The sequence below is a fragment of the Sesamum indicum genome, linkage group LG7 (assembly GCF_000512975.1).
Source record: "Sesamum indicum cultivar Zhongzhi No. 13 linkage group LG7, S_indicum_v1.0, whole genome shotgun sequence".
Taxonomy (NCBI): Eukaryota; Viridiplantae; Streptophyta; class Magnoliopsida; order Lamiales; family Pedaliaceae; genus Sesamum; species Sesamum indicum.
Window position 1 is genome coordinate 4,937,012 of NC_026151.1, and position 21,903 is coordinate 4,958,914.

General features: G+C 32.6%; 2 protein-coding genes across 4 annotated transcripts; both read right to left on the reverse strand.

Annotated features, from left to right (window-relative positions):
- LOC105166268 (transcription factor HEC2-like) lies at positions 4,347-5,536 on the reverse strand. Its single transcript, XM_011085574.2, has one exon. It carries the CDS (start codon positions 5,191-5,193, stop codon positions 4,441-4,443), a length of 753 nt encoding a protein of 250 aa, XP_011083876.1. The 5' UTR covers positions 5,194-5,536; the 3' UTR covers positions 4,347-4,440.
- On the reverse strand, positions 11,240-18,679 carry LOC105166269 (protein ROOT INITIATION DEFECTIVE 3). Of its 3 annotated transcripts, none has more exons than XM_011085575.2 (10): positions 18,548-18,679; positions 16,575-16,644; positions 15,868-16,132; positions 15,451-15,564; positions 15,228-15,361; positions 14,996-15,143; positions 14,444-14,643; positions 13,666-13,793; positions 13,185-13,435; positions 11,240-11,734 (listed from the first exon to the last, which is right to left on the reverse strand). In XM_011085575.2, exons 3-10 carry the CDS (start codon positions 16,081-16,083, stop codon positions 11,567-11,569), a joined length of 1,359 nt encoding a protein of 452 aa, XP_011083877.1. In that variant the 5' UTR covers positions 16,084-16,132; positions 16,575-16,644; positions 18,548-18,679; the 3' UTR covers positions 11,240-11,566. The 3 variants fall into 3 exon arrangements, with proteins under 3 accessions (XP_011083877.1, XP_020550856.1, XP_020550857.1); XM_020695197.1 differs by having other exon boundaries at positions 16,575-16,662; positions 18,548-18,673; XM_020695198.1 differs by having other exon boundaries at positions 16,575-16,677; positions 18,548-18,658.

A 21,903-nucleotide genomic window follows, 5' to 3' on the forward strand; every position in this document is an offset into this window, starting at 1 on the left:
ACAAACTACGTGAATTAACGACATGAGTATGTACTATTATTCATAATAAATTGAATCAGATATTACAATTGAAATTTTGCTTTTTATAAATATTTACAGTATTGATTGTTAATTTACACCCTATACAGCACTACCCTTTAGCCAGATGTTACTATGATCAGTACCTAGAGCCATATTATCCAAGCATGGTCGAGGTGTCGGGCCTAATTATTCGAGTACCACATGTGTTTCCACGGAAGCATAGTGAGGCACATTATAGCGACAGTAGTAATAGTATTCATAGTTCGACAAGAGGCGCAGAAGGTGCCTTCATTGTCATTTCAGATTCCACTACCCCTATAATGGGCTAGGTAGTGCATGAGGTTGGTGGCCCACGAATGGCCCACAGTATGTCATTAGCATCACGTCGAAATTTGAACATTGTGTCAGAGGTCGGCGACATTAGATTACGGACGGATTACATCCGTCGCTTCCAGATGCAATCTAATTGTGGAGGCCACACTGCTAATGAGGGAGAAAGTACAACTTGAACGCGGCAGCCACATGGACAATAATCGTGGCCTCATGACCATTCTTAGGCATACATTTGGATGTCTGAATTATGCTTTCGCTAATTTACATGTCATATGTTACATAATTATAAAACTAAGGAATGATAGGAATATGAGTTTATTTGATTATGTGTGATAAAGATGTTTATTATATATTTCCATCTTAATTTCCCCAAATTATGGCTTAAGATAACCAGTCAAAAATTGTGTTTGAATATTTAGTATTAGTTTGGTTTGTGGTTTAGTATTTAATCAATTATCACTTTGAAGATTTTTTTGGGTAAATAATAATGTTATTTATTGAAATGAACTCTCACTAATTTTGCTTTGGCTTTGTGAGTTTTCTGGATTTTTAAATAGAAAAATATTTGAATAATTAATTTATATACAATTTTTTTAATAAATAATTTTGAATCGCAGAATAGAAAAATATTACGATAATTAATTTATTGACATGGCGCAACTGATTTAAATTTATTAAAATGAAATCTTAAAATAACTAACTTTTGTTGTTTTAATCATTTAAACAATACTCTAAATTTTTCTATTTGAATGAAATCATCTAGCAAATTAATTTTGAAATACTCTATAATATAACATTATTTAATTAATTCATATAATTTATTATTTGAATAAGCATGTTAAATTTATCAATCTGAATAGAATGTCCAAAAAAATATTCTTAACCCCTTACTAATGTGCATAAAATTATTTATTAAATATATAATTATTATTTCAAAAATAAGAAAAAAAATTGTAAATAATTTTTCATACAAATATAATTACAATAACATACACAATTCAATCCACCTACTAAGAAAATAAATATATAATTACATATAAAAGAAACGTGATTTTACAATGAACAGTACATTTTGTCCCCCTAAGAAACAAAACGGAACATACAATACCTATTTTAAACTCTTTTAAATTATCTCCAAACTTAATCGAAACATACACACTATTTCCAACACATATCTATTTATCTATATTTTTTTTCCCTCTATCTCCAGAAAACATAATAAAACACACCAGAAATAAGTTCCAACACTAATGTCTCTTCTTACATTATGTACGTTGCTAGTGTTTTTTAGTTTTAAACTTTTTGAAGTGATAGGATATTTAAAATCTCTCTTTCATTCTCTAGAAAAAGAACAAGAGAGATGTATACACTTTTCTAAATAACATATTTTAAAGGGGTCGACAGAGATATAGAGAGGTTAATAAAAAAATACAATACACAAAGCATTAGATGCAACAGATATAAAATCAAGAATATCATAATTTTAAAATATTTTATACAACTGTGAAAGTTTGTGGATGCAAAATTTTAGACAAATATAAAAGTCGAGAGAAATTTTTTTTTTTAGAAGAGTTCTATATATAAGCTTGGAAACTTGTATAGTATTTAAAAATATTTGTGAAAGAGTTTTCTAAAGTTTCTCGCTGAACCATTAAGATTAATTTTCGCTGTCCCCTTGAGCCAAATGTATAAATTCTGGGAGAAGTTCATTTTTAATAATCAAGTTTCAGTAACAATATATATTTTCAATCAAAATTTTCTCACTATACTTATATTTATTCATTTTCTTTCTTCAAATCTATTTATTGTAATACATAAATATTTAAATTCCAAACAAAAATAACTCCACGAATGGCCGAAGAACTAAAAATCAACCTTTAGAAAATTAAAAAATACGCCTCATACGAAACAACCATGTCTTGATATAAATATCTCATTAAATAGTCATATCTAACATATTAACAACTTTACACACATACGATCACACAAACAATAACAAAATTCAACGATTTGAATCTCAAAATCTCTTCTTACATAATTCAAATTGTAAGGGTGTATGTGAGTAGGTGCATGTCCTACACAATATTAGACAACCAATTTCACTACATCCTAAAAAGAATGACACAAAATCATTGGTTAAAATGATATGTTTCGGCCACCGGTGCCCCCCAAAAACTCCTAAGAGTTTGTATATTTTTCAACAGGGCCTACAAGCTAGCAGTTGAAGGGGCATGTGAGTGGTAGTTGACCTTTGATGCCATGGAAATCCAGCACCATTGGTCCCAATTCTCATCCCTTTACTGCAAACCCCATTCCCATCACTCTCTCTACTTCTTCTGCCCTAATCAGTTCCTTACACGACAAAAACAATACAATTGCTCTGCGGATTGTCCGCACATGGTTTGTAAGGACACAGACACCATAATAATCAGTGCTCATCATAATAATCATCCCTTTCTTGTAATACGTAATTGCACTGAAATTCAGACAGTTTAAACCCTCATTTTACTTCTTCTGTCTGCCAATTTTTCCTATTTAATTTGAGAAACCCTGCACCAAGATTTGCTGCATAGAATTAATCACGTGGTAGGATGGAAAAAAACAAATGTAGTTTTACTTCTTTAATTTATGAGTAGTAATTTTAATTTTGGTAATTTAGTTGTATAATTCTAAAACTTTGCCAATTTTTTTAGTTAAATTGATCGAAAATTATAAGTGACTTTGTATATGATCAATTAAATTGTAAATTTTGAGTTTTTTTAATTCAGGAAACGTCGACATTTTTAGTCTAACAACTAGAGGAATTAGCATTTTTTGTCCTATAGAAATTGATTTACAGGGCTAAAATTATAATTTATTTAGGTCACATACAAGTCAATACGAGCTTTTGACCAAATTAGCCATTATAGGACTGTATTACGAAAATCAATTCATATAAAACCAAAAATTCCACCTCTTAAATTACAAAACTAAAACTACAACTTTTTCTGGTTGTGGGATTAATATTTCAGTTTCTTGGTGTTGTCAATTTGGTAAAAGAATAGGTTTGGATAGTCAACCAATCACGTAATAGAAAAACTATTGTATTTTTTTATGATTAAGTATTTTTTTAAAATTATATATATCAGGTACGTATTACAAAAACACACTAGATAATAAGAAAAGGTTTTTTTGGTAATGTTCTTACTTCAATGAGGGAAATTTTTTTTACTATAGCATAAATTGTATATATAATATAATTTGTTTAAATTCAGTCAAAATAAATACAGACTAAAATTTATAATGATATACATTTTGTCCAAGTCAAATTTAATATTATTATACTTATTATATTATTAATTATTTTTATTATACGGTATATATATTCACATGCCAATTATATTTCGCTGGTCATGTAATATACATTTAAGATAGATCCCATTATTTTTCCATAGAGTTTTGCTTAATCAAACTTTGAAATTCTAAAGATAGAAAAAAATATTATTTTAGTCCGTTAAGTATGCCTAATTTTAATTTAGTCTGATAACTATATCCATTTTTGTTTAGGTCTAGTAACTTACGAAATTGCTTACTTTTAGTTATCTGGCAGATTTTCGGACAATTTTACCCCTATGAGTGCATATGGACTAAAATGCCTTTCAAAAGTTGCATAGGGGTAAAATTGTCTGAAAATCTGCTAGAGGACTAAAAGTAAGCAATTTCGTAAGTTATTGGACCTAAACAAAAATGGACATAATTATCGGACTAAAATTAAAATTAGACATACTTAGTAGACTAAAATAATACTTTTCCCCTAAAGATATATGCCAAAATTCTAATATTATTCTTATAAGAATAGACATGCATGACATAATTTGGCTATGATTATGCAAGAATCTTCTTTTTTTAGGAAAATTTTAACGCGTATCGAGTTTGATAAGATTTGAACTTATGATAACTGTAATACATTATTGTATAATTGATGAAGAATTTAAGAAAAATGACCAATTAAATAGACATATAATTTATTTGATTCGATCAAATTTGGCTAAGAATTTTCTTTCTTCCTTTACACCTATTAAGCAAGAATTATTATCTGCTGATTAACTAAGCATCGGCTAAGTGGTGCACATTGTGAGGCGGCGGCGACTCATATTGATGATGATGATGATACCCTTTTGCAGCCGCCGGGAAGTAATTCCCACTGGACATCGCCACCGGGAACCCAACTCCGGCCGCCGGAGGAGGCGGCCTATTCACCGCTACCCGCTCCAGCGACTGCACCTGGTTCTTCAAGAACTTTACGTAATGAATTGCCTCATCGAGCATCGAAGCGGTGTCCATCTTCGTCCCGCCGGGGACCAGCCTCTGAAGAATCCTGATCCTCTCGCTTATCCTTTCGCGGCGGTGGCGCGCCGCCACGCTCTGAGGGTCCTTAGATATCTTCACGTTCTTCCTCTTCGGGGGCTTCACGGATTCCGGGTCAATGTGGACCGGCTGCATCGCTGCAATCCGGAAGATCATCTCCCGCATCGCCGCCATGGAGTGCCGCCTCTGGGCCGGCCCCGAACACTCATCCGTGCTTTCCCATCTGCCACCGCTTGAACCGGGCTGCGGCGGCGCCCACGGATGAACCCCGCCGGAGAAAGATATCCTGGAAGCTGCTGCAGGCAAGAATGTGGGTGAATCAAGAAGCAGATTTTCTGAGACGGAGAAATTGTTATTATCAGACTCTTGAGGGAATTGCAGCATGGCGGGAATCTCATCGACGTCGGAGAAATCAGGGAGATCGTCGATCTGCATCAGCATCATTTCCAGCTGGTCTTCAGCGGCTGACTTGTTTACGAAGTCGACATCCATGGCTGCCACTGATTTATCCGACTCTGTAAACTTTAAAAAAAAGTCTTTCGGGTGAAAAGGAAAACGAGCACGCGGTGGGGAAAAGTGGTGGAAAGACAGATGACAGTTTTATGAGAATCAGCAGCAGCAGCAGTGGTAATGCTAATACAGTTGTGGTCTGATGAAGAAATGAAGAACAGAGTAATTGGACCAAGTGGGAAGGGTATATATAACAAGTGGTTCATTATTTTAGATCTATATAAAAAATCCTTATCGTCAGTTATGTCTAACTTAGTTGGTGAAATTGAGGTTTTATGATTTTAGAGATCATGGATTTGGATGCTGCTATGTGCGTGGGATATTGTCTACTAGTAGGGGTTGTTGTGTACTGTAGTAATAAGTGTTGTTGAGCAGGAAATAATTATTGTGATAGTTTTTGTTATATATTGAGATCGACAAAAATGATTATAATTGATTTATTTCAATAAATAAAAATACTTAGCAAGACTTTAATTTATATAATTTTACATATAGTTGTATGATATTAGATCATCACCATTTATGATATGTTATTTTTATAACAAAGTTGAGGGATTTTTTCTTTTTACTTTTTTAATTAATTTTCTTGTGTTGTTAATAATATTAATATCCATAAAAATAGATTGACTCAAAAGGCTAGATAGCTTTCCATGGGGAAGGTGATGTCTTATAAGATCAAGAGCTCAAAGAAAGGCAAGACTTAGGGTGCCCCACAGGAGGCTCAGAGTGCCCTCAAGAAACCAAGTTCGGATAGAGACCTCAAGAAGTCTAGTAGGAGATACGCCAGAATAAATTAGTCGAAAGAAACTCAGACAACCTAGATCCAAGAAGGCCATAAGTTCATAGAGAAGCTTATAGACCTGAAATCTTCCAACCAAAGTAATTGATTTAGGTGGCATCCACATAGGACCTCTGAAGGCACACCCCACAAAATTAAGTAATCAAATACGGAGCAACCACCTTTAAGGGGACATGTGGCGCCTCCAGTCTAAAGTAACCTCCAAACCTTAAATCTTGAACTCAGGCTGGGGAAGAAATCTCCTCAAATACCTCATCCAAAATCCTAAGAAAGTATCCTTATTTCCAGAAGATATTCTCATTCTCAGTGAACTGCAACCACCCTCGAGAATCGCGGGTCTCCAACCGCCAAAAGATAATTGCTTGGAGTTGACGCACCGAATCTGTGGGGGGTTCCCCCAACCAATGGTAGATGACCCATTGAATTCGTGGAAAATACAACCTTATTCAACCATTTTGAGATAATGCTCAAAAAAATCGGTGGGAATCTTCTACAGAATCCGTGTGAGATTCAATTTTATCTAACCGACTGAGAATTGCTTATAAACTGAGAGTTCTTCCAACGAGAGAGGACAAGTTTTACCATCATACGTCAAGTTTTACTTTCTTGTACACATTTTAATTTGATATTACAAATTTTACCTTCATGTTAAACTTTAGCTAAAATGAATATTTTAATTTTATACTTAGACAAAACGTCAATGTTATATCTCCCTTGTGCACAAAAAATTATGGTATTTAAACTCTTTTGTTTTTTCTTATATTTTATTACATTATTTTGTACCCACGATCTCCATGTTATATAAGGTAGCCTAGACATATAAAGCATGAAAAATGTCTCCAATAAAATATTTCAGCTCAACTTAGGTCTGTCCACATTTAACAAATTCTAAAACAAAACTTAATTCACTAAATTATTAATTTTCAGAATTATATATTAATTCCATAACAAATTATTTACTTACTGTATAATTTATTTAAAATGATCATATACCCAATTCAAATTAAAATTTCTTTCCTCTGATCTAACCTGGCTAGGTGCATATGATAAACTAGCTAGCATTTTTTAGCTTTTTTCTTGTCCCTCTCACCGTTAAATATTTAGAATTCGCATTAGGATCCGACTAATTTGGATTTGACCGATGTTCTGCCCTAGTGGTGCAAGACGAGCTGATTAGGCTCGCAACCGAGCTCAAATTGAGCTTAAAATTTTTAAGTCGAGTCAAATTGGTTCAAACACGAGCTCCTTAAAAACTGCGATCATTGTTCTTTAAAAATGTATTTTCATAACCGTTGTTATTAATTTTACTTTTAAAAAATAGTTTATGTTTATCTGTTTTATTAAAATTAATATATTATACGATTCAATTATTAAAAAAAAAAAACCTTTTCTGGACATATATAATTTTAAAATTGTTGAATTCCTTTAATAATTTACTAATGTATTTTTATTTGGTATGTATAATTTTACAAAATTATGTGTAAGTATTTAGATACTTTGATGTATATTTTTTATGATTTTACTGATTATGTTACTATCAAAACTAATTTTAGATATATTTTATGAAGTGATGTATTCATAACATTAGATTAACATAATGTATCATATGTTTTTTTATATTTTTTATAATTAATATTTAATATTATAAATAAATAATAATATATCTTTTTAACAAAAAATATAAAAAAAATATGAGCTCGCCGCAAGCTCAAACTTGAGCTTGAAATTTTGGACAAGCTCGACTCATTTACATACTTAGTTGAAACAAAATCTCCTAATATAGAAATTTTTACAATCATAGTACTCAAACTCGAGCCCTTGTTTAAGTCGAATGTCGCCAATTCCACCCGTGCCGTGCTAGTGCTACCTAGCAATATAAGAATAGCCCCTTTCAAACTTTCAATATTGTGATACCTCATTTTATATGGATTAGAAATTGATCAAATACGTATTATTTTCATCTTGATTAAAAAAATATAATTATATAATGCATTATCGCTTGTCTCTTTTCATTGAGTTATTTATAGTCAAATTTCAAGATGCATTTGATCAATTTGAAGGCAATTTGAATTTGAATTTGAATTCAAGAAGAAATTGATGGAAAGGATTTCCAACGATTTTATAATAAATATATTTAAAATCTATCACAAAACTACGGAATTTTAAAATATCAAATTATTTGCAACATGAAATTAAAGAAGAAAAGTTGTCACTATAATTCAAAATTCTTTATTTTTCTTTCTCCTTTCATAAGCTTAAATCTTTATTTTTCTTTCTCCTTTCATATCAAATGACTGAAAAAGGAAAAAAGATCTGGTAAAGATGGATCATATACAACGATGTTGCATTGTCAGAGAATTTGGGCCACAGTGTCTGTACCAATGGCAGAGATCTAATCTACCAACTGTTCCATGGTTGCTATAAGTGCTCTTGGTTGGTGGTCCACAAGCATATTTTTCAACACACTGCAGTTCAAATTTTATTTTATTTATTTTTAGTGTATATCCTCGTCCCATATTGAACATGAAACTCTTTATTGGGATGGGAGTCAAAGAGTTAAATTCCTCCAACAAATATGACTCTCATGTTTTAAACTTTACTTGTCGGCGAGAATACGTCATACAATTCGCTTAGGACGAAACCAATATGCGGGTGCAGTTGAAATTTTATGCCTCCTAATTTTCGGAATAAATTTAACTTCTTTCAGAGTAGCCTAAAATCCCACTCACATGACTCGTGTCATAATATAAATATATTTTCTAAAATTTATTTATTATATACATATTACGTATATATATTTAAATAAAATAAATAACGTAATTTACATGCACATATATATTAAGTGGAGTAAAAGAAACAATGAAATCTAGAATATCTTAGTCGACGCATTCGCCACCAAGAAAGAGTTCAGGACAGGGTCGAAGCGTAATCAACCACCTATTTTTTTATTATTTATAAAAATTTGAATACACTGAATAATTTATTATATAACATATGTTATATATGTGTAAATATGTCATTTTTTCAAGTTAAATCGTCATTAATATGTTAAGTATAGTGTACTTGTTGTGTGATAAATTTGACTTTTTCTTGAATCCAAATTAAGTCAGAGCTCCTATTTTATGGGGCCTGTTCACTGAATTCGATCTTGGTACTTCATTAACATGAGCATAAATTATTATCTTCTTCGGTTCTACCCAATCAAAATTATGAATCTCCACTATATTATTTACTCATATCATAATGTAAATATCAAATAATTCACAATTTTTCACTCGAAGATAATTGCATTAAATTCACCTTTTACAAGTTGGTGAATTTTGTTGGTAAAAATTATATAATTAGAAGTGTAGGGGCCAACTTGAAAATTTAGAGGTCCCCCACCCCCACCCCCCTAGTCCCCATATGGACCCCAAAGTGCAATTTGGGACTGGCACACCTTCCGAGGTGGATTAGGTTAGGACAGCAAAAACTGCTTCTACTCCCCAATGGACTTTCGTGATGGTGACCCAATGGTTTGGATCTTTTATCACATATTAATATTAAAGGATAATTATATTATTCATTTTTAAATTTTAATGTAATTCTATGTAAAAAAATTTATAAATTAAAAATTAATATTTAGTATTTTCATAATTTGCTTTTGTGTAATAAATAAGTCTTCTTGTTCGTCAAAAATTTATTGACAATCTTTTTTGTCATAAAAGGATTTGTCTGACTATAATAAGTCAATTGAAGGTAAATATGAATTTTTATCTATGTTTCTTGTTAACAAATTTACTGAATCTTAACTAAGAAAGAACTTATTTGTTAGACATAACAAACTTCAAAGATATTAGATATAATTTCTCGAATTACAGATTGTATACATATAATTACACTAAACCTTAGAGAAGACGGTGTAGTTATTCCTAATATTAACTATAATCAAATTATATTATAGTTTAAAATGCCAATCAGTATTTTCATCATTACTATAGGCCACAATTTATGTAAAAGTTTTATGAATTTTTTTATGCAAAGAAAATTATAACATGTGGTGTTAATATGTAATGCCACAATATGGAAGTTTAATAAAGGATTTGATGTTCTTTTACTTCTACTAAGAATATTTTTTAATTCAAATATAATAGTAAATGACATTAGTGAGATATATTGGAAAGATGATGGACTAAAATGGAAATTAAGGATACTAAAAAGATTTGACATACATTATAATTAATTTGCAGTGAGCTGAGCTCCAATAATTTTAGAAGTTTATATGCATGAGATGTTATCCTACTACATAGTAGGTATTGTTTAAATTTCATTTATCTGATATTGTTGATTAAAGTATGATTATAGTAATGTCTTTAATAGATATCGATATGTGGCAGAAATGATTGCAATCGAATTATTTCAATTAATAACAGTTTATCGCTTCAAATATTAAAATTAAAAAAAAAAGGATTTGAAATCATTTGTAATATGAAATTACTGGAACAAATGTTCTAAAGATTGAAACCTCAGATCTGTGGATCCAAACAGAATAAAACCCAATACTGCCTACACCAGCGGCGCAGCCACAGAGATTTAATATTCTGTGCAAACAGATCTGTTACATAAGCAATAGAACAAAAAACTTCTACAGTTGAAGATGGAAAAATTATAGACAAGCAAAAATGAAATGATTCTCATTCAATCTAAGAAACAAGGTAGCTTGCTGCACTTATGACTTTGTCATGAATTCTAGTCCCTAGGAGGGTTGTTGAGGAACCAGCACCCTCTTTAAAAAAAGACAACTCTAAGAAGCAAGCATGCTTGCTTGTGAGATTGTATTGTTTCATTTCATGTAGTGAGATATTCTTCCTCCAAATGTTCGCAAGATTTCAAAATATATGTCAAATAGTTTCAAGAAAAACACATCACAACGACTGTAATGCATTACACTTTTATCTCACATACTGAAAACAGAATCTCATCTCAATCAAACTCATTCCATAGATGAAATAGAAGCAATGCATTGCAATTTGCTCAACTCAACTGCTCCTATCAAGATGTATAATCCAATATAAGCAAACGGCCGGTGGATTCCAAAAGATTTAGCACTTATATGAGATGGGACTGCATTTTCTTATGCATCTTCTGCAGGATATTAAATATGAATTTACCTAATTTCAACATCTGATGCACATTCACTGCTTCTGGAAATGAATTTGAGTGACCGGAGAGAATCATGAAAACCATGGATAGCATCAAGATCGATATGACATTAAGTTGGCTGAAACTTCACAATTCTACATCTCAGGAGCAAGACGGTTTTAGAATTGCTTCATATAAAGTACAATTCTCAAATAATTACAGTATACCAAAAATTTTGAATCATGCAAGCTCGTGATAATGTTCTATTTAGGGAATTACAACCTCCACTATAAGAAAATTGTGCTAAATGAGTCCTCAGTACCGATGAGAACTCAAAGTCAAATGAAGAAGGAAAGACTAAAGTGAACAATTGGCACTTACTTTTTCAGCTTAGTGTACGAGAAACTAATAACCCTAAATGGTACCTCATAAATTTTATCCATTGGGACTTTCAGTGTGACTGCCTTCCAGAAGCTCGCTGACACAGAATTGATGCAGATTCTCATACATCTTTTTCCATTGCTGGATCATTTGCACAGACCTCAGCTGTTCACTTTTCAACCTTTCCACATCCACTTCAGCAGCTGCAGAAGAACCTTGTTTCTGTGGAGAGATTAAAACAGAACGTTAGAAACTTCAAGGTGATATTGGTTGCCAAGAATTCATTGTACACAATGGATAATGAGTAAAACATGCAGTAAGGGCATCTTCATCGGTTTTCAATATTCTAACTATCAAGCTGATTGGATTTCTAGAGAAAACGGTGAGAGATGATGCAAAAACCTTACTTGAATATTGGGAAATGAAACCACTTTTAGAACAGATATTAACTAAATCATCAAACAGCAAAACCTAAATTGATATTATACTTATAGACACTGGCAGGCAATACAGAAACTGTCTAAAACATTAAAAGTCAGGCAAGCAAATGCAATTAATCATTAATATGAAACATCCTTTTCCTTGCATGATATTTACATTAACAAGCACAATGAAGAAACAACTATTTTGTATACCAAAAGGCAAAAGCAATTGCAGGCATAAACCTATTTTTCCAAGAAGATAATGTTAATTAAACTTGGAACCAGATTATTCGTCGGGTGTAATTCATCCTTGATTAAAAAAAAATAAAACACCTAGGAGTTAAACCATTTGGGGGGAGAGTAGTATGTAGGAAGGAAGTCGGAATGGAATGGGCATGCCCAGGTCGATTCCTACATCTATGATTGGTATGATATATGTTTAGCAGTACTTATTCCTATATAGTATTGGAATTCTTATTCCCCTAGGCATGGATTAGTCATTCCTTCCCCAATACGGTATTAGTTATTCCTAACATGTTGAGAAATGTTTTTTTTTATTTTTTTTGTTCGTGACAAATTATCCTTCTAATAGGAGGTCACAATATTTTCACCTATAGGTTTTTTGTTTCTTACTGGATGGAGACTTGTCAAATCAAAAAAATACTATCTCCCTGTTCATTGAATCAATAAACTATTTCTTAAGTAAATAAATATCTTTTCCTTTTTGTAATAACATATGAGATGATCATAAATTGCTATTAACCGTCTATAAGCAATTTTTCAAAATACTACTATTATACATCAACAAAATATGAATAAGTAATCTTTTAAAAAAAATTACCAAACAAATTTTCCATAAAAGTAATTTCTTTCCATTATTAATCAATCCTTTCTAATTATCAATCATGTGAATGAAATTAACTAAGAATGACGAATTCATTACCTTCTAATTTTTTGTGTATATGCTATCATAAGAATGTTATTCAAATATGATTCCTTTCGCATCCTTATTTCATTCCTAAATTCATCCCATTCCCACTTAATTTCATTTCTACATACAAATCATCCCCTTTCTATCCTATATATACCATCTAGATTTCATGGTTAAAAGAAGGATCAGAAATAAGATACTGCATGTATTAGAACATGGATTAGGAATAACTCAAGCATTCACATCGGAGATGCCTATAGATTCAAATTATAAGGATAACGGGACAAATTTACTAGAAACTTGTATAGCAAATATTAACCTGTAGTTCTTTTATTTGAGCTTCCATTGTCTGAATGCTTATGTATGGAGAGAATAAGGGTTGATTTGGCAGGGTCTGAGGACCGATGAGTACTTTAACATATGGACTCTCATCTGGGGAATTAGCAAACTTTTCCAGTGGAGGTGGTAATGTCAGACCTTGCCTCCTTGCTGCTGAAGCCAGAGAAGTAGCAGATGTACGAGGATTTATGTATTTCGGCTGTCTGATGACAAGAACATTATTAACTGGACCTGTGCGGTGACAAGGCCAGGAGAAAATACATTAGTAGTTGAATTATTCCAACAAATGATTATTTAAAAGGAAGACAATTAAATTGATACAATAAACACAGAGGTCTGTTGCAACAGAATCAAAATGAATATGACGAAGAGAAACATAAAATTACTTCTATTGAGGTAAAAGGTCAGCTATCAAACAATGTTCACAATGAAAAAGCATTACTAGGGTTGATGTGAAGTACCTTTGGTGTGTCTAAAGACCCGAATAATGTTTCGCGTTCTAGTGTCCCACACTCTAATCATGCCATCCTCTGATCCAGAAACTAATAAAAATCCATCAGCACTAGAAGCCAAGCAGGATACACCTTTGCTGTTTCACAGATCAAGGATGTCCATTCAAGTTAGTTCAGGACATCTATAAAGTAGCATAAAAACAAGATCCAATGCAGAATGCTAGCAAAATCACACAGAATTGAACTCAACACTTTAGCAGAACAATCTGGCTGTCACGTGATAATGCAAATCCATAAACGGTGGTGCCGGGGTACAACTAAGATCTTGTTAGTCATCCATAAAACCAACTTATGATGAATGGTCAATTCAGAAAATCTAAGAGAAACATAATCAAGTTCAAACACAAAATCTGACAAATCAGAAAGTTTTACTTGAACTCCAAAGACATTAGTATAACAACCTAGCAGTCCTAGTTCTGACATGCAGTTGCGCAAAATCTGAAAGGCCATTGCCAGTAACAACTAGTAACCTCTCAGACATCTATAAAATTGATCTTATGGCCTGAAAATAATACTGGTGGTAGAATTACCAGTCACCTTTTCCAAAAGACTAAAGAGCACTTGGAGTAAATCAGGCAAATATAGAGTGAAGGAGGGAACAAGCCATCATGAAGTCGTTTGGGAAACTCTATACATTGCATTGATGCAAAATAGAAATCCATAAACCTAACAATTCCAAGTATTAATCAAATAGCTGAAGCCAGAATATATGTATAAGTCGACCAACCTGTGCTCAGACAGTGCACCAACTATATGCAATCCATAGTTGCTGTTGGAAGTTACTGGAGAATTTAATCCAGCTATATAGATTTTACCATCTCTACCACCCGCATAAAAGACATGTTCCCCAGGGTCCAAGGAAATTGCATCTATCATTGAAGGGAAGACAACATTTCTTACTATCTTCCCTTTAGATAAACTCCAAACCTGGGATAAGAGTAGATTTATTAGAGATCAATGTCATTGATACCAGAATTACATCATGCTATAGGATAAATTCAACATTAAGCAATTAAAACAGGAATATCTGAATGATTAAAAAGATATTGTTCTAATCAGATTCCAAAAAATAAGTTCACAGCTACAGTGGTTCATCTCATAAATAAAATAAAGAGAGGTGCGAAATGTATAGGAGACAAGATGGTTTGCATATAAGTAAAAAGAAACTAGTAGCAGACTGGTATGCACATAATGACAACTGTAAAGACATGATTATGTTCCTCCTTAAATTAGCTTCCATGTCAGAGCATCAAATACCGATGGACAGGGCCCAACTAACCTTGCATGTACGATCCTCAGAAGCAGACACAATTATTGCATTCGATCCACCATAGCCAGTTTTAACATCAGTCACCCTCAAAGAATGCTCATGGAAACTGTACTCAAACAAATGTTTCATCTCTTCCCTCCTTGCATCATCGAATATCCTGCAGTAGTATAAGGACATCCATTAAATACTCATTTAACATGACCTGGCAACATAACAAAACACACATGGAAGTGGAACATACAGGAAAAGTGACCAAACGCGAACAGATCCATCTTCCGCCCCTGAAATCAAAAGGGATTCGTCATCATTAAAAACCAAGCAACTAACAGCCCGGTAATGTGCATGCCACTTCTTGAGCAATTTGCCAGTTGCAACCTACAGGGTAATGAAAGATACGCCATTCATTACATCATTAAAACAATTAATAGAGGCACCAATTAGAAATACTATTTGATATACTTCACCTCCCAAAAGTATATATCCCCTGAAACACCTCCTCCTGCAATGTAAGTTCCTTGACTATTGGAGACAAGTGGCTTTATGGGTTCGGCAGGAAAGCTCCTAACTTCAACCTGGGGCTGCAAAATTTACAACAAACCATTGATTGTCACCCCATTCTTCCCAAATACAAAGTCTTGTTAGACTTCAACAACAAATTACAGTATACCCCAAGCACAATCTAAATAAAAGCATCAAATCTGCATACTCCTTGGAAGATTCGCACTCATCAAAACACATAAAATCACCCAAAAACCGGTTAACTGAAACAAAAGAAGTACCAAAAACACCTTGAATATCATTCATCGAATCTTCACGGTCGAAACACAAGAACAAACCATGCATCTCCTCGTGGGCATAAATGCAATCCAAATTAAGATTACCTTGCTCCAGGACCAATAGAGAATGGACCCAGACGAAGACGACGACTTGGACTCTCGGATTTGGGAGGAGGCAAGAAAGCGGCCGGCAACGGAGGTAAGACCGTGGGAAGGGGAGGCGCACGACTTGTAGCGGAGGTGCTCAGCCCCGGTGTGGAGGTCCCAACAGCTGATTCCAGCGTCTGTCGGAGATGAGGCAATAACTACTTCGGTTTCCATTGTTAACTCCTTCAACCAGAGCTTTAACTCAACGGCTTTGGGGTTTTAGCTAACAAACGGAAGGAGGTTTTAGGCTTAGTTATGGCATAACCGTAATATATGGTTTTATGGGGCTATTAATGTAATCTCATTAGCTTAATTCAATATTCAAATTCTTTTCATAATTTGGAAATTAATATTTCTTCCGTATCACTTCCGTTACTTTTTTAAAAAATGCAAAAAGAAAAAGAAAAATAAGTTATTTTAATATGAATTTAGATTGTTTAACTTGAGATATAATTTTATTTATAGAAAATAAATTAGTAAAATTTAGAAGGGGTCGTCAGATTTTTTGAATTTCTAATAAAATTAATACATTACTAAACTTCATTGGGTTTTAGGTATTCGCACTTTTCTAGTTGTGTTGAAATATTTTTTTATCCGTTGAAATAATACAATTCCATTTGAATTATTTCTCTCCGTATTCCCAATGATGGATAAAACAAGCGTACCAAGTATGAGAATACAACCACATCGTACTCGAGCTCCAACTTAGAAGGGAGGTAAAGGGCTCTTCCACCCCTGCATACAAATGTGCAGCTGCTGTCACAGACACTAAAACATCACTTAGCTAAATACAAATTTCCATACATCTGCTACTGCTTATGTTTCTTTCTATTTAAGTTGGCTAAAGAAGGAAGTAAAGATGAACAAAAAGCTTGTAAGTGTAATATTCGCAAATCTCTACTGGATACTAGATACAGTTATGTGCTTTAGTCAAGACTAATAGAGTCTTGAACAGTATAAAATGATGCTAGGTTTGTAAAATATTTCCAGTTCCAAGCATCTAACAAAACTTTCAAACTTATAAAACGAGGCAGACGCAGCATGAAGAAATTTAGGAAAAATCCCAATTCTGTACATAATAAAAATAAAGTAAAACAAACAAAAAAGATACAAGGGCGTGCTGTATTGTAATCACCAAATTTGTGGCTCTCAAATAAATCCTGCAACATTAAAACCACAAGATGACCGTGTTTGCTGCCTTAGTTTGCTACTAACAGAGGCAGCAAACTGAGGCCTCTGTTAGCAGCATACTATACTATAGTGATCATTACGTCTATACCAGTCTGAATCAATTTCCAGTACTCTTGCTTTATCTATATATCTTTCTAACACACAGCATAGCAGACTCATGACTCATAGTTTAACATATTTTTGTTTTGCAAGGCCGCTACAGATTGCAAGTACTGGAAACATCCTAAGGTATACGTGATCAAATGATTCTTTTAACATAACATAAGGAACATCTTAAGACACCAGATTTCAAGGTCACTGCAGAAATTGCATCATAGCACTGCAGCTTGTTCAGTGGAGCCCACACTGAACTAGGAACCGATAAATAAGATTGCTACCAAGTACATCATTTCATCTATTTCACTTAATATTGACGACAACAGAGAAGTAAAATGTAACAGAGGGTCATGAACAAGACCCCACGATTCGAAATTTCCTGTCAATTGGGTTTTGGATGTATGTTAGATGTAAAAGCATGAAAAATCCAATAGAAATCCATCAAGCTAAAGAAAAAGTGCAGTTCACTACTCATATTTAAGAGAACTGGATAGCTATGACATACAGCTAGAAAACATTAGCTGCATAACATAGTGAACTTGCATAAAAAATTCACAGAGTAAAGGGAGTCACTATCAGGTACTGGAGAGAAAGCTGCAATAAAAAAGATAATGATGTATTCGAGCATGTTTCTGATGCCACACGAATTCTTAGAGAAATCAAACAAATAAACCATGCAAGGATTAGAATGTACAAGCTACTTTTTGTCAAATACAAGAACCAAGCACATATATAGGATTGAGGGGGCTTAACTGCTTCATTTAATGGGATGTTACACCTTGAAATAGAAACAAGAAAGAACACGGGAAAACATTTTTCTTTTAAACATTTAGACTGTATTTTACACAAAGAAGAAACAAAGTAGTTCAAAAAATACCCACAGTTCCAAAATAAGGGAAGAAAAGTCCCAATCTCACAATAGTCATACCATACTTGTACTAGACTAAATCATACCAAAACATGCACATGTAAACCAAAAGTAAAAGCTTGGATCAGCTGAAAATTACAACCAACCAACAAACAGCCGCATCAAAGATATAATAACATCCCTTCAACCAAACTAGTGAAACGACTGGAAGCAAGCATTCAAAATGCAATTTCTTCTGAGGTTGACTGAAAACAGCATAAAGTTTAAAATCTCTCATTAACACATAAACGCATCCGTCCGAAACGCAAACCACCTATCTAAAGTTTCATCGAAAATTAAAAAACAGAAAAAGTAGTCAGAAAAAACAAAACCCATCACGAAACCAAATCTTCCCAATGCACAAGAAAACAAAACAAATGCTTTGAGGCGTAAAACAGAGAAAATGCAAAGCCAAAATAGCTACGAACACAGAAGGAGAAATACCTCTTGTCAGAAGGCCGGGAAGTGAGACAGCACAGAGGGGCGGGCGGTGGAAGGAGAGGGAGGAACGGAAGGGAAAAAGAGAGAAGAGAGAAGGGGAGGGGGGCGGCGGAAGGGAGGCAGACAGAGGGAAGCGAGAGAGAAATAGAAGAAGAGTGATTATAATATATAAATTATTTTTTACAATATTAAATTAAAAGGGAGGAAGAATGAGAGGGAAAATTTGGAGTTAATTTTTTTATTAAATTTATAAATATAAAATTAAGTGTATTTAATTAATAGATTTATTCCATTTTTTTACGAAATTTACTTTATCTCTCAAACTATATGTATTTTTATCTTTTATTTATATATTTTTTATCAATTAACACTTATATTATTTTTTATATTTTTTCAAATTAATTTTATTTATTTAAATAGACTAAATATATCAAAAAAAATGAGTACTGAAAATAAAAGTTGGCATAAATATTTTTGGTGTTTGGGGGCTTGGGTTTGGAAGTTTATATACGAGGAGTGAGTTTTTGTTGTCTGTTTGAGTCTTGTCGAAAATTTGAAATCAACAAATGAAGACGTCATAATTCAAAAAAAAAAAAAAGAAAGAAAAATTGAGTAAACAATAAAATTCGAATCAAAATAACTAGACAAAAATTTTTAAGTACCCAACTCGAACTAGTCGAATCAATACTATCCGACTTGATGCCCACCCCTACCCACTGCCGTGGGAGCAGACTATAAATAGCCAAAGGAGGTGGACTAGATTTTGGTGCATTTATATTGGCTTGGGAAGGGGAAAGAGGGGACAAATTTCAATTCCTTAATTTTTTTTTTTTTATTGACATTAGTTTGACAAGTTTATTTCATTATTAAACTCTTTACACATTGATATAGTCCAATATTTAAATATAGTATAATAAATAAAATACAACGGAATAAATTATATATTCCCACCAAAATACTAAGATATAAACTTAAAACTCATTTATTATGTAAAAGTTATCACAACTTTAATCACAATACAATCTATCCAATTATAATCAACTTATTCAAAGTAAAGGAATTTGGGTGATCTATCCATGATCAAGATGAAGCTTGAGAAAAATTAAGTGGAGGTCTGAACCGACTGATGTTGAAAAATCAACGAATGAGTTGTGGTTGAAGGGTGAAATGCAACTCAAACACAAAGTTAGTTGGTTCTCCCCAAAATGCACTGAGGCGCAATAGTTGACTAGACATTTAAGGGTCAAGCACTGTTTCAGTGCAGGCCGCAAGAGTAGTATTAAATCGAAGCAAATTTTGAACACTAGATATGACCTCAAAGTAACAGGAGTCAAGGTGGGGGGATAAGCTTCATCGTCGAAAGGGAAACAACTCGATCACCAGCTAAGGCCCCTAATGATCGCATAAAGTGATATTTTTTATATTTATGAGTTAACAAATAATTATTGTTTTTTAATCCACTAAAATTATTTTTTTCTAAATTTCAAAAGTGAAGAAAAAGAACCTTTTTTCCCCAAAATGGATTAAATTATTGAAATGTTGAGATTAGAAGTTTTAAGGTTTTACTTTATACTCTTTTAATCATCTTTATTTAATTTTTATTTCTTATTTTCCCTCTCAAAATTAATTATTTTTTATCTTAGTTTTTCTATTCGTCTCCTCATTAAATTTTAAACAGTAAATTCATTTATTCAATCAAATATACATCATATAAAAATAATGGTGAAAAATATTTAATTATTATTTTTAACAATTTTCATTTACAATTTTTCAAAAAAGTATCTAATATGTTTCATATAGAAGTATTCCATGGATAAACCAATGAGAAAAAGAGTTGGGCCCAACTCTAATGACCCCTGACAAATTGGGCTTGTAAAATAATATCCTGGACTCCTCTTTCATGGGCTGCCTATAATGTAAGCCCATCATTGGCAATTAAATTATTCAAATTATAACTTTAAACCTCGATTAATCACAAAAGCCGATTTGATTGTTATCTACACTTTATTTTATTATTAAGAGGGCTTTATCCACTTTGATACATCCATCCAAGATAAATAAATATATATTTATTTTGAATTGATTAACTGAAGAAGTATATTCAAGTACAGACCGCTATGGTCAGAGTTGATAGTTTTTAAGTCTAATAAAAGTGAGCACAAACTATATACGTCTTTTTTGCTTGTGCTTATAAGAAAAGACATTCGAAACACACATTAAATATAACCAACAAATCTACAATGGCTCAAGTCCAAAGTAAGACCAAAACTCTATATTACGACCAAGCGCTACAAAACAAGGTTCCACGTATATGGTGATCCATAGTTTGCTCCTCAAATCCACAGAAATTATACGCCTGATTCAAAAATAAACTTTCAGACACTGGATCAGAATTTGGAGAGAATAATCAGAGGATAATTGTCTCTCCCAAAGATCGCAACCATTTGATTTAAATAGAAAATTCATTTGTCTATATTTTTTTTGGTCTTATAATTATTTTTGTGAACTCAAAACTTTGTGTAAATAGAACACATTTTGGAGATTATTAAAAATAACAAATTTTTGGATCATCATTAAAAAAGTAGTACTCTTTATTTACATTCCAATCGCTTATTTTGTATGAAACATCAGGGATTTAGGGAGATATTAATAAATGGGTACGGTCTATACCTAACCCTCCGCCTAAGCATCAACCATGTTAATTAAAAAAAAACGGAAAAGAATAAATAATTTTTCATCCTGAAGAGGCATAGTCTGATCAATCGTATGGTTAAGGCCTTAACGCCTAGAAAAGATGGCAACTGCTAATGTAACGGTTCCAAACAGTAGAGATTTTGTTGGTACGTCATTTAAGGGCCACTTTGTGACCTGAATGGTAATTTAGAGATAGTGAACGTATTTTACCTTAATAAAAATCTTGAATTTGAATCTCATTTATATAAGTGTATTTGTTACTTTTTATTACAGTTTTTAATTATAGTCCTCAACTATAAATTCAAAATCATAGAGGGTCTGAAACGCTAATAAAGAGATTAATTAAACCCAGAGAAGATAGATTAAAGGAGAAACAGATGATAATTAACAATTACTAATAATTTATTACGGAATCTTGTAATTGGTAATCAATGCTTAACATATAAAACTATAGCTAGTTGAGAATATTTACCTAACACTTGCAGCTTTGGTACATTTGATCGTTTTCTGATTTGGACGATCAGTACAAAGAATCTAGTGAAAAATGCTAACATAAATTTCATTACACAATAATGTCCCAATTGATTAGGAAATGGTGTTTTAGTTTAGTGGTTAAAATTAAAATTCTATTATTAAGTGAGATAAATATGCGCACATATTTGGTG

Coding starts and splice junctions, on each gene's coding strand:
- LOC105166268 (XM_011085574.2), bottom strand. CDS start 5,193: ATGGATGTCGACTTCGTAAACAAGTCAGCCGCTGAAGACCAGCTGGAA.
- LOC105166269 (XM_011085575.2), bottom strand. CDS start 16,083: ATGGAAACCGAAGTAGTTATTGCCTCATCTCCGACAGACGCTGGAATC. Junction 15,565..15,867: donor TCTATTGGTCCTGGAGCAAG/GTAATCTTAATT, acceptor TAAATTTTGCAG/CCCCAGGTTGAAGTTAGGAG. Junction 13,436..13,665: donor GGTCTTTAGACACACCAAAG/GTACTTCACATC, acceptor GTCACCGCACAG/GTCCAGTTAATAATGTTCTT.